This window comes from Hemicordylus capensis, chromosome 5 (assembly GCF_027244095.1).
Source record: "Hemicordylus capensis ecotype Gifberg chromosome 5, rHemCap1.1.pri, whole genome shotgun sequence".
Lineage (NCBI taxonomy): Eukaryota > Metazoa > Chordata > Lepidosauria > Squamata > Cordylidae > Hemicordylus > Hemicordylus capensis.
Genome location: NC_069661.1, coordinates 167,675,300 through 167,701,339, shown reverse-complemented (window position 1 = coordinate 167,701,339; position 26,040 = coordinate 167,675,300). Strand labels below are relative to the sequence as shown.

The window sequence follows — 26,040 nt, the reverse complement described above, 5'->3', positions numbered from 1 at the left end:
GATTCTTTGTTCTTTGAAAAGCAAGTAATGGGGTTGCAAAAGGCTAATTGAGAATTGGACCCTGGTCCAAGTCACTCGCCCAAACAAACAAGTGCCATGTGTCTCAGGCACAAACATCAAGCTGGCCTTGAGTTTCTTATCTTGTCCAGTGCTAAGCAGTGACAAAAGAAAGTGGGAGTTTCATACACTTAAATATATTTCTCTATTGTCAAGAGCAACATGCAACAGGATGGAAAAATAATTCTTATCATGAATTCTTGCTATAATTTTAACATCTACCATGCAATATTAGTTTCTATTTACTCTGTTTTTACCAGCATTCAATCTATATATTTATTTCTCCTAGGCATACCTGTCGGTAATCCCATGTGTGGCAGCTCTTGCGAGAAATTGCGAGCAGCTGCCGAATAGGATTGGCAATGGAGACAGGGGAAAAATAGGGATGCTGGCCGGTGGGAATAGGGCAGCTGGTGGGAACAGGCAGTGGCGGTGGCAGGCAGCCCAGCTGCTGGGAGGAGAAGGTGGCGGCGAGTCAACCTGGCCCAGTCGGCAGGAATTGGTGGCCACTACCGGGAGTGAGTGGGCGGGTGGGAGGAGGTGGCAGGCTGGCTTTCCGGCCAGCCCACCAGTCAGAAACCGTGGGCTGGGGGTGAGAAGCGGGCGAGGAGAGAGGAAGCCGGTTGGCCCGACAGAAAGCGTGGGGGGTGGCGGGGCGAGGAGTGGCATGCCAGGGGTGGGGAGGAAAAAGCGGTGGTGGGTGGGCCAGCCGGAAGCGCAGATGCTCTGCTCCAGGCCCAGCTAGAATTTTGTAAAACCCTTATTAATATAAAACTGGGCTGTATGCGGACTGCAATATGCTTCTATTTCAAAGCCAAAAGTGCCACAGAATTTGAGGCAAGAGTGTTTTCAAGGTTGGATTTTCTCCCCTCCTGCAAGTGAAGGGAACTTGGATTCATATAAGGTTTTCAGAAAGAAGAGTAGAATACAGAGATTCCTGCAGTCTTGTCTCAAAGGCGAAGTGTTCATACACTTCTGATGATATCCAGAACAAATCCTTGGAGCTTCTTTTTAACTTAGTAGAAGAAAGCTATGTTTCCCCAAACATTTGTAAGTAGTACTAAGATGTGCAGTTTGACAGAAGTAACTTACAAGCTGATAGGCTATATCCACTGACCACTGTAATTACAGAAAGGCCCCTTGGATGGTGAGTGCAGTCTTCCTAGCAAGCACTGCTGCTGTGTAAGTGTGATTCATTTCAAAGCTGTGTGAAGCTTTTGCATCCAGGGTATTCATAGTTAATAATAACAATTGCTACTAATAGCTAACAGATTTAAAAAAATAGTAGTCCTGTCTTCAGAACTCAAGGCAAGACATAAAACACAACACAAAAAGATAGTAAATTACAATAACTCCATACAGGATTAGCCCTGACCACAAACTGCCAACTCATTAAACAAATTACTGGGACATTAAAGTAATACCTTTTTTAAAGCAGTATGCAAATTGTTAGCATTTTTAAGACACAGGAAGATGTTTAAGTATTAGTGGAATTTATGGTTGCTTGTTTTCAAAGTTCTTGGATAGCCCCCCCCCAATAAACATCAATACTTTTCAAAAGTGCCCCCCCCAATAAATCACACTCTCCTGCACCTGATGCGAGAAAAGAAGAAGAAGAAAGCATTACAATGGCCCTTGATGTCAATCCTGTGGTATTATTGCTTTATTTTGTGCTCTGGCCTGCACAGGAATAAAACAGAACGTGTATATTATATATTTTTTCACACCAGTGCATGACAGCAGCCAGCCATTTGAAAAGAAAATGTGTTCCCCCACCCTCATTCATAGTTCACCCTGCTCCTGTAAGGGCATGTATTACTCACTTCATTTTCCCCTGAAATATCTCGTTTGAAATAAAAAAAAAAATAAGAGGAAAAAGGAAAGGCTAGGGTTGACTCTGCAAGACCCTTGTATTTATTCACACTTATTGTGCATGACTGTAGACTGGGAAATCATATTAGCAGCCCGTCTCTCCATCAAGCTACTACTTGCTTTCCAGCCCTGGGAAGGTTCAACAAATCAACAGGAGCACGGAAAACAGAACATCAGTCTAATCTAGTGTTTAAGGTGAAGTTTTCAAACCCAATCTAAGAAGATCTTTAGAGCAAGTAACAAGCTGAAGGGCTCAGAAGGTGGTATTGACAATGAAAGAGTGTTGAAATATTGAGAAGCGCAGCACTTGTGCATTTTTAATAACAAGAGGGTCAACAAGGACACAGCTCCCTCCGCGCCAATAGTTGCCACCGACTATGGAAATTGCCACACCAGGGCCATAAACGCTTTCAGTTCATCAGCTTTCTTAAACACCCTAAACCCCCTCAGTGGACCTTTAGTCTTGAATTAACAAACCAAAGCAATGAAAGAGGGTGCAGCTTGAATGGCTGGCATTGATCCCCGACTGCGTTCAGCACTGCTACAGGCACTGAAAAACTCTCTCCATTGTCAATAGAAATTGACAAACCCTCCTCTCCTAAATAGTACAGCTGAGCCAGCCTGGATCCACGCAGCTGTAAAGGGCTCCACTCTCAGGGCCCGGGAGCACTAACAATAGAACAAGCATGAGCTCTTTGTCAGCCGCAGACTCGGCAATTTTCTAACAAGGATTAAAGTTGTTTCTCGGCAGTGCTGGTGAAAAGAGATTTAGCAACATACCGCGCTTTCTTCAGGCAAGTTAAAGAGAAGTAGTTAAGGAATTTCATTATTCTGTTGACTATTGGAAATATAAAACAAATATATGCAATATTCACAATCCTTACCTCCCTGCTCAGCCCTTAATCTAAAACATTTTGAGACTGATTCAACTAAATCTAACACTCATCTCTTGAAGCCATGCACTTCACGTTTCAGATTTTTTGTTTTTTTTATGGTGCAGCTGTTTGCTACCTGGAATGAAAACTCAATATACGCACTAATACACAATGCCTTATACCTTGGAGTTCTGAAATTCCTACATCTGAATCATCAGGCCACATAGGGCTTTTCTTTAGGTTGGCATTCTGGTAACTGGCCACTGACAGAATGCAGTTGCTGATGAAGAAGAGAAAAACACAGTAGCTTTGCATCTGGAAGAACCGAGTTGCATTTTCCTGCTACTTGAGGGCACAATCCTGCAGCGCCAGAATGAATGAGGGCTGCACACTCAGTAGTAGTGCTTGGGGAATTACACCCCACTTTTAAATAATATTCCATGATTAAAAACTAGTGCTGTAAAGTTCCTAGATCTTTTCTAATTATACATATTACAGTCCTAAATAATGGCAAAAATGGCATGTTCCACTGAAAAGATTGCTTATTTGGATGGCCAGCGCTGTAATCTCTGCAGTGTACAACAAAGGTTTTTGTTGTCTTAGATGCCGTAACATTTTCTAGTGCTTGAAAGACTGCCTCATGGATGAAAATGCAATATTCCGCTAGGTAAAATTAACAATGTGCTCAGAGATTCTGAAAAGCATGTTTATAATCACAGGGATAATAGATCAAATTGATTTAATCAAATGCAGATAAAGCAGAAAAGTGAAATATGGACATTTTCAGCGGAACTTTGCCTATATTCTAAACACATTTAATAATCTTTAGTTAGCCACTTGAAAATGCTTCCATAATTTCATCCACAGCATTTTTATCATTTGCAGTATCCTATGAGGTCATTGCAGAAAGTAATTGCAAGAAGGCTACTAATACTTTCTGCAAAAGACTGATGTAATTTTCCAAAACATCCTTGAATACAAATATCAGAATGTCATGTATATTCACAAAGTGGCTCATAAGAAGAATAGGGAATGTCTGAAGTAGTGACAAATTATACACACCTCTGAGTACACACACGCCACTGAAGATTTTATCCCTTATTTCCCCCCCCGACTCTTAACCTTAATCACCTTTACATAATTAAACAATATTATCAGCATTAAAAAGTCTCCAAAAATTCTGACTTTTGAGAAGAAAATCTAAGATATATGTAAAGGTCATTCAGAATATTTCTGCTTGAGAAGAAAAAAAAATTACATTTTTGAGAAATGGTATTTACTTAAACCTCTAAACTCACTTTTGCACATTCAACAGTTCTTAAAAATGTGTAACAGTAGATATTAGAGCAAGCAATTACATATCAATTTGAATGCTTTCCCTTATGCATATGTGGTTCAAAATTAACGGCTTGTTAAGCCCCCTAGCCTTCTCCTGCAAAGTTCAACTTCACAACTGAAACCTCCTATTAACTGATGGCAATCATTCATTATGGTGTGTGTCACCTCCCTAATTATCCTAGACCACCTACTTTATATTTTATGATTTCCAGTCAAGAGACTCAAAATTAATATTACCGAAACAATGCTACCACTTTTTTGTAGTGTTAAATCACATCTGTAAAACACTGTGCCAGAACTAATCATATGCAATTATTATTCATATGTTTGTAATTTAATTAACCTTACGATGGTACTGTTGACATTGGTGTGCATGTGAGGGGAGGATTTCTTACAGGGGAGTTGCTTTTGTGGCCAGAGAACTGCCCTGTAATTTTATTTGCAGCAAGCTGAAATCCTTTTCATTATGGATGTTAAATTCACATGATTCTAACTGGATTTTGGAGGACAGATGGTCTCAATATTGAAGGAAAGTCAAACTGGGATGGGGTGGGGAGAGGAATGAAAATCTTGTGCATATGAGCATTTTCTAAGGATCTTGACCCTTTCACCCTTTGGGTTATTGTGGTCCCAGTCAAAAACAATACTTCCTAGCCTCAGAGGCAGAGGAATTGCTGGGAGTGGGATTTATTCCCCCACCAGCTATTGGTGTGCGGGCAAGAGAGTTTTTGCCTTGAAGCCAAACTAGGCTGACAGCTCTTTTCAGGGTGGTTGCATGGAGAGCTTTGGTTCTCCAACTCATTCAAAGCCTTCCCAACTATCTCTCTTTGCTTCATAATGAAAACATGTTAACTGGCAGTCTACCATTAAGTTTGTATACTCTTTATTAAAACACATTCAGCCCAATGCAAAGCTCAGTAGGAGCTCCAATGTGTGTATGGAGCTCCTGCATGAGAAAAGTTTCTCATTTGCATGTGGCACAGTACAATGCTGAAGTCCTTGTGCTCATGTGGAAACTCTCCTATGTGCACTGGGGCTTCTAGGTGCAAGGAGCTGCTAGATAATCAGGGCTGTAATAAGTTGTTTCACCCACTCCTTCCGGCAAACGGTATGGAGTTCCAAGGCATTTTTTTTAATGGTCCCTACCTTTGGAATAAACTATTTGTACATGCTGAGCAAGTAGCATGGAAGCAGGCAGTGTTAGCCTGCTTTAGCTCCTAAAACAAAATCTGCTTCAAAGCAACAGAAGCACCTAAAGGCTGCCAATTATCCAATAGTAGCTTTGAGAGTAGATTTTTGTTGTTGTTGGGACAGCAGTGCATGAGCGGGAGTAGGTGGGGTGAGAGCGTTGAACTCTCTTTCCCCTCTGTCATAGTTCTGGTCTGGATAACTCCCTATGGACTATTTTAAAAAGGAAGACAGAAACACAGTTTTAAAAGCACGTAAATAATTATAATCAGCTTTTTACTGTTTTTTGTCATTTTTATTGCATTATCATATTTTTATTATGTTTTGAAATCCACATTGAAACTACTATGAAAAGTAGGGCATTTTTAATAAATTAAAAATGTGTTTAAATCACATGTCACTTTTTCTTAAAGCACTTACACTGGAGAGGCTTAAGTTGGCATCTTCTGCAAAAACAACTTTTGAAATATTAGGCATTTTTATGGCATAGGTGGTCAAACCTTTACCTTAGCTTTATCTGTCATCCTATCCCAAGGGTTGAGGAATGTAGTTGATCACTATGCGATGGCTAATGGTTGGTGAGAATTACTGATGTTTCACACTAAATATTGCAATAAAAATTCATGCAAATCCTCCCTATTTAATGATTATGTTGAAACCTAAATGAAGGCAAAACCAAAGTAACCTGTTAACTATATTTATGCAGTTGTAAACGGCATCTTTTATGACCTACCTGTCTCATGTGGCTTCCCACACGCATGGCAGCTGCAGAATAAAACTGAAACATTGCAAAAAATTTTAAAAAGTCACACATAGACACAGACCTACCTTCCAGACCTGGACACCTGCAATGTTATTTTTACTTTAAATATTATGTGCTAACATAGATGCTTATTAAAGTAAGGGTCTCACAAAAGTTGCACATGGAATTTCCTTTCTGCTAGCCTTCATTTCTGAACTTTAGTGCCCTATCATGTTCCAGTGCTAGGGTTCCCTTAGGCCAGGGCTGCACAGCTCAAATGCCCTGGCGGGCCGGAACCATCCACAACTTGGTGTGCAGGGGCCAAGGTCAATTTTTTAGCACATTATGACATTAAAAATAAATATTATTAGTTACTTTTGGCTCTATTTCTCCTGTCAATGGATCCATCGTTTTAACCAAGGATAGTGGCCAGAGAATAGGTCCTGTCCTTACTCAATCAGTGGGGCCCCTAGAGTGCATGCTAGCCCCAAAGAAATGCCAAGTCCTCTCCTCTTCCTAAATTGTTGCTTTCAAGCTGCAGTGCTAGGCATGCTTACATGGGCGTAAGCCTCACCATGGAGCATATTACTGAGAAAGCATGCACAGGATGGCACTATAAGGCAGTTTCCAGCACCTGTGTTGCTGCAGGATACCCGGGGGCAAGTAAAATAGTCACTGCAGGCCGAATCCGGCCCCCGGGCCTTATGTTGTGCAGGCCTGCCTTAGGCAAATGCAGCAAAGTTGCCATATTGTGCTGTATACTGAACAGTAGTTTTGTGCTATTGACAAACATCTAACCACTTAACGTTACATGAGATTTTCAATCAACACAGCTCTGTAAGAGGTGGAAGGCTATGGTATGAAATACATTGGAAGGCAACCTCTTTTCTTAGATGATTTTCTCTTTTCATAAACAAAAGGACTGGAGTCAAATCTCCTTGGGCACAGAGCCACTCCAGCACCTGCTGAACACTTATTCCTCAAACATGCGGTTTCTCTACAACATCAAGACTTCAGTAAGTAAAGAGAGTTTAAATCTGTGCAATTAAACATTTCTCTATTTTAAAAAAAGTCCATTGATTCATTTCCATTACATTTGATCACTACCGCCATGCCTGGAGGACCAATTGGCTTCTGGTAGCAGGAGGAGAGGCAATGAATTTCCAACAACCCTAAAGCACCTCTTTAAGTTTTTGCTACAGTCTCTATATATTCTCTAAAATAGCAGTCAAGATGCTGTTGGTTGCCTAGAAGGGCCACTTTGTTTTTTTAATATGGTGGAGGTATGTTGAGAAAAACCAAACAAACTCAAGTTAAATATTATTCATCCCCAGTGGGAGAGAGAGAGAGAGTGAGAGTGAGAGAGAGAGAGCAGATAGTGGTGTGGCATTGTTCAACTAGATGAAAATTTAATACTTCGTTTTCTTTTCTTTTACTATTAAGATATTCAAACTGATCTCTGACTTAATTAAGGACCAGAAACAGAAGCAGTACTGAGATTTGTAGGAATCTGAAATGCACAGCTAGTCATTTCTATGTCTGAGGCAGCCCACTTCTCTAGGTCTTGGCATCTCACACATTTACAAGGCCTAACTTAGTTATTTCTGTATGAAGTAGGAGTTACCACTGGGTTGATCCTGTGGGGAGTGATTGGTAAAATATGAGGTAAGTCCAGAATTCCTGAATTCCTTTAAGGGTGCTATTGCTAGAATGCCGACTGTTCAGATCAATTGCTCTTTGCGCTTTCTGTTTATAGTAATTAAGCTCCAAAACTGTTGTACAAAACCTTAATGATTGCAGTTTATCTCCTCCTCCTCTTCCAGAATGCAATGGTCATTATGTTAGGCTGCAAGCATACCAACATAGGTGCCTGTCCTATGCCCCTAAGAAACCCAATATCCATATATTTCACTACAATTATAAACATGTCTAAATAGTTCAAAATGAAACACACACTTCATGGCAGCAACTTGTTTTGACAACAATAAAAAATGATGATTTTTGAGGTTCCTTTTGTACACCTACTGTAATTCTGATACAGGGACCACAAGTGACCTAAAGGCAGCTTGCAGCTTACTCCTCTCCTAAGATGGACTAAAGGCTTTTAGAAAGGCTTTTTTCCTCTGGAAGAAGGGAACCTTTGGATCCAACCCTGAGAGTTTAGTCTTTTCCATTTCCCCCCTGAAATCCTTTTGTTCTCATGTAGTACATCACACAAACGGAATACACAGCAGGAATAAAATAGTAAATTTGAACAAGCTGCAGCTATAGCAGCTGTTACTTATGCTTAGAATTTTAGCATTACATCAGAGCTTATTGGAAGATGTGAAGAAGCTCACAGTAGCCATCATGATGCTGGGATAGCCCCCACAGCTTGCTGTTAATGCTTATTAACTGGGCTATATTTTCCCCAGGCATCTTTTAACAGTTCTAGTTAAGGAGTGATTTGACTTTAATACAAACAGTATGTTTTTTGTATAGACTTCCATAATATGAAATATATTCTCTTTTGAAGGTCTACAATTTGAGCAGCGTTTCATAAGAGAAATTATGCTGTCATGGTACAATACTGGCAGACTTGAAGTTTGTTCTCTCTCTCTCTCTCTCTCTCTCTCTCTCACACACACACACACACACACACACCACTGATGAAGGTACCAGAAGTGCATACTTGGCTTTAGAAACTGTGAGCTTCTCCTGCTGATTAAGTGTGTGTATATTTACAGTACATGAAGAAATCAATAATCTCTCGATGGTGCCTGTGCTTGGCACTTCATGGTGGAAAAAATATGACCTAAGACAATCCAAATGGTAAAGAATCTATTGATTTTTCCTCACTGTACAGAACAAGGAGGCTACAGGCTCAGTTAACGCTCACTAACACATTCATCTACAGTTTCAGAGCCATTACAGCTCAGTAAGGTGCTATACCATTTTTAAAGCCATCTAGATAAAAGGTGTATTATATATTTATGAACTACCCTCTTTGTGCTTAGCTCTATTGGGATATGTGGTGTTTGTGGGTTAATAAGTTTAATCCCAATTATAAAGTATTTTGTTCAGGATTTGTAGAGTCCTTTAAAACAAATATTTTGGTCATAACTGAGCATTTAAGAATATTACAAAATTTGTGGTTTAAAAAATTAAAAATTACAGTATAACTTGCGATTTTCAAACTAGGTTTTGATGCAATTCATATTTTTTTACATTATAAGACTCATTTGAATTGTGAAATATATTTTAATTTATTTTGCCATGTGTATACTCTAGAGTGACCTTTCAAATTAAAATAAAAATCTTATATAAAGTCTTTAAAACTATTTTCTTTCTTTTAAAAAAAAATTCAATTAAATTGCAAATAGCTCAGAAGAAGAATAATCTGATCATTTTTATTTTATTTTTAAAATGCTGTTCAGTGATAGAAGTTACAACTTCATTAAAAAATGCCTGTACAAATAGGCATAGGACTAGCTGGGGAAAAAGATCAGTTTACTGGCCAAACTACACACAAAATGAACTTCTTTAATGGGATGCAATACACATATTTTTCTGCTATTTGGAGGATTTGTCTTCCCTAGATAGGGGGAAGTTTGATGATGTCAAGCAAATGACATGATTAGACTTGTGAAGAGGAAGTGGCAGGATTAATTCTAAAGGTGCAAGCTGCTGATTGAATTATGGCTCATGTGGGATGGATGCTTGTTCAGAGAAAATTATTCTCATGTGCCTGACAGCTGTGTCACCATCATGGAGAGCCGAAAGTGGAGGAAACCTAAAGGGCCACCTCTGGACTTGCCAACATGTCCAGGGATCTGGCACCTGCAAGTGGAACCCCATGTCATTTATAATATGTTTAAAAGAGCCAGACTAGTCTCTGGGACAACCCGAAGGAACTGTATAACACCAATTTTAAAAGAATTGCATTGGCTGCTGATATGTTTTCCAATGAAATACAAAGTGCTAGTTATCACCTATAAAGCCCTCAACGGCTTGGGTCCAGAGTATTTAAGAGAACACTTCCTTTGCCACAAACCCTGTCACCTACTAAGATCATCTGGGAAGGTCTGGATATGGTTGCCGCCAGCTCATTTGGTGGCGATTTGGGACTGGGCCTTTTCTGTGGCTGCCCCAGAGCTTTGGAATATGCTCCCTGTCAAAATAAGAGCACCTCCATCTCTGTTGGCTTTTAGGAATACGCTAAAGACACACCTATTCACTCAGGCTTTTAACTGTAATTAATTCTAAACTTTTTTTTATTCTATGAAATTGCGGTTTTTTACTTTTTTATTCTGTGAAATTGTTTTAATTGATTTTACTCAGCTTTATATTGTTTTAAATTGTGTACACTGCCTAGAAATACACTTATCAGGAGGTATATAAATATGATAAAATAAATAAGTAAATGTACAACCTACTCAAGGTGGGAAACAAAATTAAAAACAAGACAACTCAAATTCTAATTCAAAGCCTGTAAAAACCAAACAATGTTAACATCTCCAAGCAACCAGCTGTACCTCAAAAGCCAGCTTAAGCAGAAAGGATTTAGAACACAAGGGGGAAAAGGGACAATTTCAAGAGCTGCATATTGTTGGCTCAATCCTGAAAGGGGAAGAGGGAGAGACTAACAGGTGTGATCTTAAACTGAACTTTAAGCACTATGAGCAGATGAAGCAGGATTGCTAAACTGGGGGTCATACATGTCAGGGGCAGTTGAATGCTTAACAAAATACAAAATACATAAAAACACTCATCCTAGTTTTTGAGAGACTTGGTCTGAACTACCATAAGCCTTTTAATAATAAACTGTTTCATTTTGGAGGGATGGGTGTTATAAAACATGGGTGATGTTGGCTCATTTTATTTGTCAAGAAAAGGCAGAGGATAAATTCCCTGAAAAAAGTGCCTTTGTTTGATATGTGTGGTGATGCAAAACTTCAAAAGAATGCAAGGCCGTACATGCTGTTTACATTATTATTAATCATATGCATTTTTAATAGGAACCATTCACTTCAAAAAGGGCAATAAGACAAAAAGGTGAAATAAAACAATGGAGTTTTAAGTGTATTTCTAAGATGATTGACTGGGAGAGGAATCCATCAAGCACTGCGGCTGCACAATCTCCACTTATTTTAATAAGGCTTGTGAGGAACTGGCGCAAGCCCCACTGAGATGAAAGGTGGTTGCTCAGCAGCAGTGTTTGGTGGATTGTGCTTTGTATACGTGCACGCGTTTGCATGTGTATGAGGTGCCTCCTTGTACAACAGTCTGCTAACATGTTTGAAAATTTACAAGATTTGTTCTTTCATCCTCTATGGGGGAAACCTGATGCTACAAAGAACGTTCAAGAAGGCAATTATTCCCACCTCCCTCCAAATGAAGGGGAAAAACACCAATTCTTTTTTGTTGTTGTTGCAAAGGGGAGCTTTTTTTTGTTGCAAATGCTAGACGTAATAAATAAATAATAAATAGGCACAATTAAAGGTGAGTTAAAGCTCAGTAGAAATGTAAAGAGTATCAGCAAATCGGAGCACTGCTCAGCTTTTGAATTGTTTTTCTACTTCTCAGTTCTTTTAAATGGTTTTCTATGGCAGGAACATTTTTCTTAATTAGTCACAGCTAATTAGTGTTCTGGCATAATCAGAAATGTCAGAGCTGCAAGGCTACATCTCCCTAATCCTTTGATAATAATTTAGCCTCCTGGGAGGGCCTCAAGCTGCGGTAAGTAGTGGTTGACAATAAGGCAAAATTAGGTGGGCAGCAGACCATTAGGACAGAAAAATAAAAAGCACTACCAAGTCCTGCTGAGCACCATCAGGCAACTAACTACATTGCCAGATGAGGTGCCTGTTTAAGCCTGTATTGTTAATTAGCTGATTCTACCAGATCTGCCACATATGTCCAGGTGCATTAGGCAAAAAATGTCTATTTCTCGATTTGTGCCAAGTGACAGTTGTGCTCTTACTCAGATTCTGGAAACCTGATAGCAGAAGTCCACATATTTCTTGGAGATTATTTTGACTTATCAAAGAAATAAGCAGCTCAACAAGCTACAATGCATTGTTTTGTGAAGTTTCTCTAGGAAATTAGGTATGCTTCTCTCAAATTTCCTAGATTTTCATTCTCATGCAGCTTTTGGATTCAAGGGAAGACCTTTAAACAACTCTCCACCCAGTCTCAACTTGCAGAAGCTCCCTTGGCATATAATCAAGATCAAAAGAAGATCTTTTTTGTCAAAGCTCAAACTTACAAATAATAATTTAATGTATATAATGAAGATGATGTACTGAAACTCACTTGACAGATTGTAACCTGATAATGAGCTATTTTGAAAACTGATGTTTACATCTTGAATAGGAAAAAATACACTCCTATTAATATGAAAAACTATCACTTTCTCAAATAGACATAAAAACAGACTTCAATATGGCACAAAAATCTCACTGAAATAATGGGCCCGTGCTCAGAAATCACTACAAACATACACTCAGACATTATATTAATCGTAAGAGCCATGGGTGTAGTGCTGAGAGTGTTAGGCATAGATGTAGGAAATTCAAGTTCAAACAGCTAGGTCATCACTAAGTCATCTTGGGTAAGATGTAAAACTGCGCTTAATGAGCTTCACGGGCTATGCCACCCTTGAATAAAGGGCAAATGTAATAAATGAAACATTTTATTAAGCTTGACCAAAAATTCTATTTTGGCAGATCTCTGTCACATGACATAACAAACTTTAGGGAAGAAACCCCTATCCCTCCAAGCAGTCTCAAGTGAATCTACATCACCCGTCCCTTTCTAGGAAGGGGAAAAGCTGCAACATGGTAACTGTTATTAGCATTCAGTTGAGATTGTTATACCCGAAATCATGTAGCCATCTGTTTCTTTGGATGCAAAAAAAATAAACATCAAAATGCACATCATGAGTGGTTATGACCCGGTTAAGAGGGCTGTTAACATATGAGTGCTTTCAACATGAAAGCAATGCTTAAACTACAAAACAAAAGTCATAAGAAGTTGAAATGTGTAAAAATGACATATTATATGCACAAGTTGTTCCAGTCCTTAAAAGTCAATGTATTCTGCAAACTTAATTTTCAGATAATACGAAAGTGTTTCATATGATTTTTGATCTCCATGTGTAATGCAAGGTTCCTAGATGCACTGGGGCAGAGATATAGTGGTTAATGCCATATGCCATATACCCTGGGGTATGGAGGTTCTTTGTAAAGTGAGCTGACAGAGGCTAAATAATCATTTAAAAAGCACCAACAACCAACAAGTGAGGAAGGTCTTGTAATTGAAGAAGAAAAAGAGCCTCTCTTGGGGCAAGCTCTTACATTACAAGAATGGAACATAACATAAGAGGGAACATAAGAGGGAGGCAGTCTCTATGCAGATCCAAACTGTTAAGGACTTGATGAAACTATATTGATCGGTGCCCAGAATGGTAACATTAGACCCACTATATATAATGGACCCACCCCCATTAGGAAGAAGGCCAAAAGCATGGTGCTGCTTTTACATGTCTATTTCCCATGCAACTCTGGCAACATGTAACAAGGAGATAATGTGTGAAAGGCATATTGGTGTTGCTCTCAAAAGCCATTGACCTTTTATCACTCAAATTTGCAGTTTTGAGGTACTTCTCAAAAGGTTTATGTGCTTGGAAGCCCAGTGGCCAGGAGCTTTCCCAGACAGCAGGGTTTCCCAGTGGGTTTTCTGCGAGGCTTTACTGTGCATTTGAAGTTGCCCAAAAAACCCAACACAAAAAGTGGATTTTTTTACCCTGGATAGAAATTGGGCTGCACTCTAACGTGCAATGAAAAACCTGAATTGTGTGAAGTTCTCCTCTATAGCTCTTCACACAAGTGCAAATTTACCCCGAAGTCGCAGGAACTTCAGGGTAAATTTGGCAGATATGTGAATGCAATCCCTCCATTCCAGAGGAGATGCAAACTAAAAGCCAGGTGTGAAAAACTTCCAGAAGTGCCTTTCACCATATTCTCCTGGGAGAAGGCAGTTTCTTTTAGTGCCTAATGGGGGTGGGGTCCATTATAGCTTGTCACCCTAATGTTGCCAGTTCTGGGCACCAATCAATATAGTTTCATCAAGTCCTTAACAGTTTGGATCTACATAGAAACTCAGTCTTATGTTCCATCATAATCTCAACTATACAGAGAACACCCTACTGAGTGTACCATATGCCCACCAAGTGTGAACTGCAAGGACATGAAGAGAAAGATCCTGGGAGTATGTCCCTTGATTGTTACCAGTTCTGATTGTGGAAATTCTTTTGTCATTTAGACTCATCCAAATCCAGGTACTTCCCAGAACTCTTTTGGTATGGAGTGACTTGTAAAGCCTGAGGTTAAACAGCTGCCGACTTAATTTAGTCTGTTCTGGCATATGGTATTTCACATTTTAATTGGGTATGTTGTTAATTATCCCAATCCCTAGAGATGGGGTGGGTTATAAATGGAGATGAAATACATTTTTAAAAAATCACTGAGCATATTCAAAAGATGTACATAATCACCTACAATGTTTCTGGTCACAAGTTATAAGAGGGTGCAGATAAAGTATGAGTCAGTTCACACTGCTTGATTTCTCTGTGCAATCATGTGCACAACCAAATGAAGAAAGTATAAGTTGGGCTATACATGTGAGCTTGCAGCAGTTTCTGTGATTGCACCTACAGGAAAAATGCCATCACAGTCACACTAACCCTTCTCAATACAGTAATTTTCATGCACATGGCACATGAAGGAATTTACCAGTGTGAATTGACTCTTCTCATATGGAAAGCATTTCCATTGATTTCAGCTCACCACCACTGCTCATACCTGAAGACCTTGGCCTAACGGAAGGGACAAGATGCACTCAGTTATTACAATGCAATTTCTTTATTATCAGTGAAATTTACTTCTTTTAAAAAACATACACCGTATTTTTGTGCATATACCCTGCTCCCAAATAAGGGCACCCAAATATTCCCCACAGAAAAGCATCACTTTAAAACAACAACAACACCTGCATACCAGCACTCATGTAAAACCCACCAGGGTATATGCCAAGGAACCACCTTATCTGCCCTCCCAATGGAATGCGCTGCCATGTGTGAGGCCAGGGAGTGTCTTGGGGATGCAGCTTGGGAAATCCTAGGGGAGATGGGAAGCTCTCCATGCATCTTTCTCTTTGCTTTTGCTGCCGGGACTCTTGAACGTAATATATTGAATGTATGTGGTGGTATGGTCGGGGGGAGAAAGACAGCTATGGCAGCGGTGGCAAGATTTGTGTGTATACACACACACACACACACACACACACACATCCCACATGCTATTTCACCAGATGCAAAAAGCTGTATATCCTGCAGGGTAAATATGGTAGATTTTTAAAGCTTTCAACTTTCATTCAATTTAAGCCCATTTTGTGATTTTTGATAATAGTTTATAATAGCCCATATTTTTAACATTTAGGATGGACAATTGAATACTTGCACTAAGTGACCTGGGTCTTGATATCTTTTAATATAATTTTTATATTAAAAACCTCATTTTATGTACTCAAAATATACAAACTGAGGCTTTCCACTGTAGTTTTCCAAGGAGGCCCTTAGCAAGTTGACGACAATGACTTGAGAGCTTTCAACTGTATAATCTTAATATCATTTTGCCTGATAAATTAAAACTGGACATAATGTAGACTACAGTCTACCAGCAGATCACTGGCCAATTTCTGATGGACCACCATCAGAATCCTAGCACCTGTTGGTTGCTGGGATTCTTGCAAAGAGTGTTGGACCTAGGAGGATCCTGGTTTGATCCACCAAGGAATTTGTTTAGCAACCATGCATTCTCAGGATTACATAATACTTATTAGGTACACCATAACTGTTAACAGATCTTAAAATCTCACTCATGTTGTAAATCAGAGTACACTGGGGATTTTAGTAAAAACAGTATAGACCATGTTAGACTGAAGAGTCAGTCCACTCTTGCAATGGATGAGACTCTCTTTCTCCCCTTTTCAAAGCAGACATTATCTTGATATTTATTGTACAAATGACAGTATGTCAAATTGAAATGTAACCCAAAGAAATGCGAAGAAGCATTATTTCAGAAGAAGCATGCAAATAAATTGGAAAGCATATTTTCCATCAAAATAACATTTTTAATGAGCAACATTCACCTTTCCCATATGACCAGGTTAACACCAGCTAATTTTATTTTTAAGTTAGACACTTTAGCATCTCATTTAATAAGCCTAATGCCAATTAAAACTTCATCAGAACAGGTAGAATTTAGTGCATTATTAACATTTCACATAGGAATGTGAATCTGTGATTAACCAATGAGAGAGAAGCTTTGGAAGACAGCTCTTACTAAAGTCATTGGGGAGGACAGGATGTGATAGGAAAAATGCAGTTACAGCATATTTTAGAGATGCTGAAGCACATGATGTACAGCTTTCATAATCGATAATGTTTATTTGGCTAATGACCACAATAAATGCTTAAAAAACAAATAAGGTGAGTTATTTCATGTGATATATCAGATCCATTGTTTCCCAGTTCCATGGAACTTATAGGGAGCTTTCAGAATCAGCCATTCAAATTCCAATATTACCTTTTCTAGTCTGGGGTCACTCCGCCAAAAGCTTTCTATGGTAATGCAATGTGTTATGCTTACTCCTATATGATATACAGGTGAAACTCGGAAAATTAGAATATCATGCAAAAGTCCATTAATTTCAGTAATGCAAATTAAAAGGTGAAACTGATATATGAGACAGATGCATTACATGCAAAGCGAGATAAGTCAAGCCTTAATTTGTTACAATTGTGATGATCATGGCGTACAGCTCATGAAAACCCCAAATCCACAATCTCAGAAAATTAGAATATTACATGGAACCAAGAAGACAAGGATTGAAGAATAGAACAATATCGGACCTCTGAAAAGTATACAGTGTACTGTGCTTGATTGGCCAGCAAACTCGCCTGACCTGACCCCATAGAGAATCTATGGGGCATTGCCAAGAGAAGGATGAGAGATATGAGACCAAACAATGCAGAATTGCTGAAGGCCGCTAATGAAGCATCCTGGTCTTCCATAATACCTCATCAGTGCCACAGGCTGATAGCATCCATGCCACGCTGTATTGAGGCAGTAATTGCTGCAAAAGGGGCCCAAACCAAGTACTGAATACATATGCATGCTTATACTTTTCAGAGGTCCGATATTGTTCTATTCTTCAATCCTTGTCTTCTTGGTTCCATGTAATATTCTAATTTTCTGAGATTGTAGATTTGGGGTTTTCATGAGCTGTACGCCATGATCATCGCAGTTATAACAAATTAAGGCTTGACTTATCTCGCTTTGCATGTAATGCATCTGTCTCATATATCAGTTTCACCTTTTAATTTGCATTACTGAAATTAATGGACTTTTGCACGATATTCTAATTTTCCGAGTTTCACCTGTAGTTCCACCCACTGGATTTTCACACACAATCAAGCTTCACTTGCAGGAGCAGTTGACTCAAACATCTAATCTTAATTAACCCTAACCTTCTTGTCAACCATACTTCTTTTGGGGGCATATCCCACGTTTGCATTTCAAGACAAATGAACAATTCCCATATCCCTTTTTTGAAAAGTTGTCTTCTTGAAACAGACAATACACATTATGCCTCAAAACCAAAAATGTTTGAACTGAAGTATTGCACAAGCTTAGTAGGACTATGGCTTAGCAGGTTCACAGATGCCTGGGAGCTAGATACATGTATTAATCTCTGCAACAAGGTATTTTTAAATTGGGGAGTGGCTTGTGGAAAAGCTCCCTTGCCTTCTCTCTGAAAGCGGTCCTCAGAAATCTCTCCTCAAAAGAGGCACAATGGTTCAAAGGATTTGCACACTGGAGGTGTGTCTGGGTTTTGAAATAGTTTGCTTTCATGCAATCAGTCCAAAAGCATTACTTTTTATCTCCCACTACATTGTTCCTTTGCTTGTTTCAGCTGCCTGGGAGACTGAAAATGTTTCATCCTCTTGCACAGTTAAACATGAACTGCCCCAGCAATGAAAAACCTAAAATCTATGTCATCAACAAAGATTCATAATTTCAAACAGTTGGGTTATAATCCATTCCCTCCCTGTGCAGAGGACAGAAAGTTTGTGAGTAAGGAGTGAGAATTGAGAGGCAAGTGGGGCACAGCCAGCTCAGCTTACTCGCCTTCTCCTCCCTCTCCCATAGTCACTCTTGCTGCTTAGCTATGGCAGCTGAAAGGTTTGCTCTTCCTTGGACACAATGAGATCCACATGCAGAGCAATTTATTCTTCTAATGCTAGTAGTCTATATGTCTCAAGCAAAAATCACACACTGTCAGTGAACGACAAAGGGAAAAGGATTAGGATCAGGAGTGGGAAGAAGAAAATTTGGCCCATCCTTTCTTCTAGCCAGTCATCCCTTACTTGCTAGCTTCCTGTCCACCATGTGTGAAGATTATTTTCACAGCAGGATATATGAACAGGTTTCATTAGAAAACACTTGGCTTGATCCAAAGATGCCCTTCCATTAATGGAAGGAATTTTCTGCACATAGAAGGGCTGTTTTACATTTTGTACTTGGTGTGAGAACAGTGAAACTAAACCCAAAGATTTGTTCTCATGGCTAGCCCATTAATAAGTAAAGCAAGGCAGCCAGTCATTTCAGGCAATGATTGGTGGAGGAAGTAACTTAGTGACTTCCACAAGCCCACCACCTCACTGACTGCTTCATTAGTGGGCAGACAGCTACTCCTATTCACTGCTTCTCCCTTAGCCCCTCCTCTACATGCTAGTCTTCCAATTGAGTTTGCATTGAGGATTAGAGCCCAGCTGAGAGAACACCTCCATGGAAAAACCAAATGTGGGGAGGTAAGTCACTGCTGGGAGAGGATTTAGTACTACTAAGCCTTCTACTCCTTTTGCTCTAAAAAAATCAGACACCTCACATCCGCTGCATTATGTGAGACTGAGGCAGAGCTGTAGATGTGGGTAGCAAGAGCCTCCACAGGAAGTTCCAGAGACAATATGTTTGTTCAGAGAGTTGGAACTAACTGTAGTGTTGGAGGGCTCCAAAAAGACCACTTTGCCCAATCCTGTGCCCGAAGTTGTGAACATTTTCCCATTAGCCCTCATCATGTAAACCTATAAAACCCTGACCACAATGTCACAAGCAAGTATGAGGTCTCTTTTTTGCAGGGATGTAATATATTTGTTTGTGTAAATTTTGTCACAGTTGGATTTAGTATCAAAAGCACTTTTGTACTTAAATGTATTTCATGGTAGCCCTGTCATTATAGTGGATACATTGTCAAACCAACAGCAGCACAGGATCTGCCCCACTGACTTCAATGAATATTCAACCAAGACAAATGTAAATATACACTGACTTATACAGTTTGTGGAGAGCAGCCATGCTGTTAAATTGCCAACACTAATAATAATCACAATTGTTGACTTCAGAATACTTATGGGGGAAAAACTATGGAGCACACCCAACAGCTAATGCGATTATAAATGAGAGCAATATTTTACTCCTATCTAGTCATAGTGTATTTTTCCAAGCCATTACTTCAACAGCTTTTCATTAGGTCTTGCTGATTAATTGCAGCAAGTGCTTCAATAACACAGAAATGAGGCACCAACATTTAGTGTATACAATAGGCTCAGAAAAGCAAGGACTAAAGGCAGATTGTGTTTGTCAGTATGCTTGATTGAGCGCTATATTAGCAGAAGTTCTGAGGCGCAATCAGTGACATATTTAGGCATAGTAACAAGAAAAGGAATGACTTAAATATAGCAAGGCAATGACGATCCTCATGTGCTTGCTATTTTCACACAGATCAAGACAGTGGTCAGCACTCTACAGCACTAAGGGACTGGCCAAATGCCCACTCAAGTCAATAGAAAGATTCCTGTTTAAGCCAATCTGTTGTGTGGATTTTTACACAGGTATTTTTAACATTTGAAAAATTACAATGTGTGGAGTAGGGAGGAAATGCCTTGGAAATGAACCATATGCTTGCAGATCCAATGCAATACCAAATTGATACAGAAGTTGCTAATATGGCTCTGGTACTTTGTAAGAATGCCAGCTGGATGGATGATGGTTTTTCTACCACTGCAAGGGCAGAAAAGGCTTTTGCAAAAAAAATCAAAAAAATCATTCTTTTCACACATATTAACACTTAACGTATTAAAACAGATGATACTTTTATTTTAAAACTGCCTAGAAGTGCCTAGAAGGAGAGAGTCTGAGCGACAAGGCTTCTTTCAAGCAGCCAAGATAACAAACAACAAACACTGACATGACATATCCATGGCGGAGAGTCCTGTGCGGCAAGACCTTCTGCGACTACCACAAGTGAAGTGTCACAGCAAAGGCTGTGAATTGCTGTTATGAAAACATTTGCAGCAACTTGCATAATTAAATGAAACTGCCAGAAAAGCTTTCTGAAATGTTGTGGAGATGGAACATAAATAAATACATTCCACGGCAAATAATAGGGGCATTCAGAATTGGCAATGGAATGGACTGTGGTAGACTGAAGAATGAGAGCAGATGTGTCTCTTACTCCCAGAAGGAACTGGGCATTCTCATTTGGAAGTCCTTTGTGCTTTAAATGCACATAACACAGGATCACTGCTCTCCTCGGGGGGGGGGAGGGAGGGGAACTGTTGTTTGCAACAACTCACAAAGTAGATCAGCGGGAAGCACTATCTAGAACCAACTCAAGCATGAAGCCATGGTAATAATTTAGAGATTTGCAGTTGGAGAAAACTGTGGAAAAAGGTCTGTGGAACCATATGCTGAAGATGTTATGGTCATTTCCCATCAGAGGATACAAGTCTGAGAGCAGGACTATGAGGTACAGACAGAATCAAGTGATATATTGTTGAAGACTAGAGAAGATGAAGGTTTTCAAGTGCTGATTCATAAACAGTCAATAGACTCCTTGGCAAATGATCCTGTGTGTCATGTCATGCTTACAGGTGCACGTTTCTACACCTGTAAAATATCTTCTAAGATCATGTGCTTTATTGGGAAACCTGCAATGGAGAAATGAGTCATCCTTAAGAGCCACTGGTTGTTTCTGAGAATGTAGCTGGTGCAAGTAAGGATTTAGCATCCTGACACGAGGATGCAAGTAAATTCAGACACTACATTGCAAGTACAGATTTAGTATCCTGACATTAGGTATTTTCAAAGAGCTTTCCCTCAATATATACAGTAACTTATGTTTCAAGTATCAGTCAGTCAAATTAAAGCAAAGCTATGATCCTCTAGGCAAGTGAGCCAGACAAAGAGAGGCAATTACATTGCTTTAGACGTGAGGCAGCTGAGGACATTGTCCCAGCCCAAATCAGCAAGTTAGCACTGCTGTGCTGGCCATGCTACCAGCATCAGTTGCAAAGCGACAGTGTTGTGAGCAAGGGTGTAGCTAGAGAAGAGAGGGCCCATGTTCATCCCATTCTATGGTGGACCCCCGGAGTGAGGGAGATAATGAAGAAAATAGGGAGGGGTGGAGCTGGAGGGCCCTCAGGGGGCGGGGGCCCATGTTCTTTGAACTCTTTCGCTCAATTATAGCTACGCCCCTGGTTGTGAGAAGCGTTGGTGCAGCACAGACAAGAGGAGAGGGAAGGGTAGCAGGAGTGAGTAGATGACCAAACTGGGAATAATTCACCTATGTACCTTCTAAAAGATATTTCAGCTGCCAGAGTCATTGGCACATACCCACATATCCCTAGATACCTACTTGCTAGAATGAAACAACAGGCAGCAGAGCAGAATTGACTTGCCCTGCTTGCATCACATAGAACACAGCTAACTATTCTGTGAAACACCACATGTCTTTCATCTTTGTCAGATCAGAATGCAAAGAGGATTCAGCACAGCCTCCTCCTCTTATCAGAATGAAAAGCAACATATGAGTTGCGCAAGACTCCTGAAGCTTCCTGGCATCCCATTTCACAATCCAAAAGAGAAAGGTGAAGCTACAATGACAACTGTAGCATCTTCAGATTAATGAATTCCCCAGCAACTACAACCCTTCAGTAGTTAATATTGGTAGTTTATTCTTTGTAGAGAAGGGGATAGCTAAACCTAAAAGCAACCCACAGAAACAAGCATCTTAATATGAAATTGCAGTATCAAAGAGCAGCTTACAATATTCAGATATAAAACTGGCATTCCTTACAGATGCAGCTACTTACATCAAACAGTTTTTCTATGTACATTTCTTCATTGACCTTATCTCGAAGTATATCTTGGTTTTGACGAACAAACATAATATAGGTATCTGCAAGATCCATCCCTGGTTTCTGCGAGAGAAAAAGACCATAGGCATGTAACTTGCAGTGTCAGAAGATGATATTTGTCATTTACAAATCAATTAAGAGAAATTTAAAAAAACCATGCACACATATGCACATCATCTGTCATTTCTACAATTCATAGCAAATTTGATAGCAGAATAGAACAAATTTATAATTTAAATTTGATGAATATGGAGTCCATGTCTTATAATGGAAGCTGACTCTGGCTCAGTGTTCCCTGTAACAGAGAATCCCAGATGCTATTGACTACAACTCCCAGCATCCTCAGCTGCAATGGTATTTGGCTGGGGGAGCTGGGAGTTGTACAGGGAACACTGTCTGGCTTATCTCCAAAGAGCTTATCTCCATATATACAGTAATTTACATTATTCAAATATCAGTGATATGTATTCTTTCCAGATGTGTATTCTGCAGATGCTGAAACACAGAGACAATAATATAGGGGGAAAAAATCAGTGCATAGCAATGGGAGACAATGACATATTGATAATAAATGAATAAGGTTCTATAAACAGCGTAAGGAGTTACATGCGCAGTACTATAATAAAAATATTAAAGTCCATCATATTTACTCATCCATACATACACGGTTGTGGTCTGTAGTCTGGATGTATAGTAGCATAGCATGAATATGAAACAAAAGATGGATACATTACAAGTCAGGAAAACACACAATACTTTCTGTTGCTCTCCCTCCTTCCCATGCCCCATCTCATGTTAGTCCTGGAGCCATCCCCAGTTTTGCATCTGATGAATTCATGATACAGTTCAGAGGAGGAACTCTAGGGAAACTAAACAAACTGAAAAGTTTTTAACAAACTTCCCAAGTGTTGGCAAGATGAAGACCTCAGGAAACTGAACTGCTTATGAAGGGCATACTTGACTGATTTGCCATAGCTGGGAGTGAGGGCAATATAAGGTGGTAGACTATCCTGCCATAGTTGGCACAAAGCTGACACAGGCGCTCAAATGGAAATGCCTGGTCAAAACTATGTGGAAAGGTTGGGTCTTTGGACACACACGCAAACACTCCACTTAAGGAGTCCTGACCTTTGTCCATGTAAGCATTTGTATGGAGAAATGAAATGTGTGAAGCATTTTCATTACTGCACCTATTGGGAAGAGCTGCCTAATAAATGACTTGATGCAGGCATTATACATATCAGAGTTAAATCTATAGCACATTTATGGAAATATCAGGCCCATGATCAATGCTAGCCTGGTACAGGAATAAAAATTGTGAATATTTTTTCTGTACCTACCTCTCATGTTAAGACTGGGCAGCAAGGTTAGATACATGTTGAATTGGGATAACTTGGTGAGATTACAAGTTGCCTATTTTTAAAGGTTGTCCACCAGTGAGATTTCCCCATAATATTCCCTTAGTTCATCTGAGCTCAAATGTGCTGGTTTGATGCCAGAAAGCATGGCAAAGAATGAGAGGCCTCTTTTATTCTCATTTCTGCCAAGGAATGGTATGGGTAAATAGGAAGGCAATCTGGCAGTGTTTTCCCATCTGAAGAATACTTGAGAAAAAATCCTGTGTTGAAAGCCAAATCAATACAGATTTTACAGGCAAGGTCTAGGAGATAAGATTCTTGCCGGGTTCTGCTGACAGTTATTTTTTGCAAACAATAGTGATGATTTCACATTTTGATGTAATGTCATCCAGAGATATCTAGCTGTGGAAGAAAAATCTTACTTTGGAATGGATAACTTTGCCAAAACTATAGCACTTTCCTCCTTGAGAATCCCAGTTTCTCAGCACTTGTGTGATTATTTTTAAAGTATTTCTGTGGTAACTGAATTTACATTCCACAAGGTGGGGCCTTCTGTCTTGCCTTTCTCACAACTGTCCAATATGCTTGGTTACTATAGTGGCTACTCTTTACCATCATCTACATGGACAATGGTAAAAAGCAGAATTTATACTAACCAAGTACTACATGATCTATGGATACATAAATAGTTCCTCTAGATTCTCTTAAAGAAATGCCTCATGAGCTTGTTGGCCTAGTTGTTAATAAACAACTTTCAGCAATCCACATTTTTCAAACTGGGTGAGATTCAGCATAAGCAATTGGTATTGATATTGGCCAACAATGTGTCATTATTATGCAAATGATAGAACTTAGGGCAAGTAAGGGTATATCTTAACTGCTGTACACAAATCTTAGTGCATTATTTTGCCTAATATAACATTTTTTTCGTCACATCAAAGCTCCTAAGGAAAAGATATGAGGCAATCTCAAAATCAGTACTGCCACACTACAGAAGATTAAGTACTTTGGTAAAGAATAATTACAATTATAAGACCTGAATGAGTGCAGATAATGGTGTAACCAGATAATGGTGTAATAATGTACACCAGATAATGGTGTAATTTGTGGGAGGAGGTAAGGAAGTCAAATGAGATATGGAGGAACTGTCAACAGAAAATAGGTCGCCAACATCTTTCTGGGGACCTATGTGGATTTATAGGTTCTGATCTGGCAAGCAGGAAGAGCCACCCCATGACATGTCCTTCTTACAGAGTCTATAGCTCAAGAAGCTATTGCATATGCTATGTGAAGGCTAGGTCTATTTGGTGCAATGAATGTTGCTATCTCTGAGCTAACATTTCTCTCATGAGCCTGGACATGATTTTTCATTGCACATATACCCTGCCCCCCCGCACCCACCCAAATAAAAAAATTGCAGTTTGGGGAGTGTAAGTACTAGTGTCAACTTGGAGGCACAGGAACATAGGAAGCTGCCGCATACTGAGTCAGACCATTGGTCCATCTAGCTCAGTATTGTCTACATAGACTAGCAGTGGCTTCTCTAAGGTTACAGGCAGGAATCTCCCTCAGCCCTGTATGCTTTGGTAGTTTTTTGGTTTAATTAAAAAATATTGTCCTATTAAAAATAAAATTAAAAAAAATCTTGCCCTATCTTGGAGAAGCCAGAGAGGGAACTTGAAACCTTCTGCTCTTCCCAGAGCGGCTCCATCCCCTGAGGGGAATATCTTACAGTGCTCTCATGAGGTCTCCCATTCAAATGCAACCAGGGTGGATCCTGCTTAGCTAAGGGGACAAGTTATGCCTGCTACCACAAGACCAGCTCTCCTGAAGAAATGATATCAGAACCCGAATTTGAATCTTCTCAAATACCATTTGTTTTCAATATCCATTCATTTTTTATATGAGCGGAAAGAAATCATAAGAGCCTAGATCTCTATTTTTTGTTTCAGCAAGTTCAGGTTATTGGAGCAATTCTCAACTGATCAAACATGGCTATCATCCCTCTGGATTCCAGAATTTATTTGTGAGCTTGCATAGTTTCATCCAACATATCTTTACTATAAAAACATTTTGACCCATGACTTGTTCACATACTGAGGATGAAATGTTGGGTTGAAATTTATAGGTAGAAAGTCTCCAGTCCATCATAGTGACTTGGGGGCTAGTTGACTAAAAAAATTGAAAAAAATATTTGTAATATATAATACAGAATAGAGATATCTAGATGCACTTTCATTCAGTATTCACTGCCTGCTTTTAAATTATGCAACCTCTTAACTATGCTAAAAAGAACTTGTGATTACA

The 26,040-nt window shown here is 39.5% G+C and overlaps 1 protein-coding gene across 29 annotated transcripts in view; it reads right to left on the bottom strand.

The window, feature by feature from the left end:
- Nucleotides 1-26,040, bottom strand: part of CADPS2 (calcium dependent secretion activator 2) — a 522,314-nt gene that overhangs the window by 16,430 nt on the left and 479,844 nt on the right. For 14 of the 29 annotated variants that reach the window (XM_053251802.1, XM_053251803.1, XM_053251795.1 and 11 more), the window contains one exon: nt 22,331-22,438. In XM_053251802.1, coding sequence (XP_053107777.1) covers nt 22,331-22,438 — 108 coding nt within the window. Of the gene's footprint in view, nt 1-2,986; nt 3,085-5,836; nt 5,990-22,330; nt 22,439-23,039; nt 23,058-26,040 lie in introns of all 29 variants that reach the window. The other 15 variants (XM_053251790.1, XM_053251789.1, XM_053251800.1 and 12 more) reach the window with 3 other exon arrangements.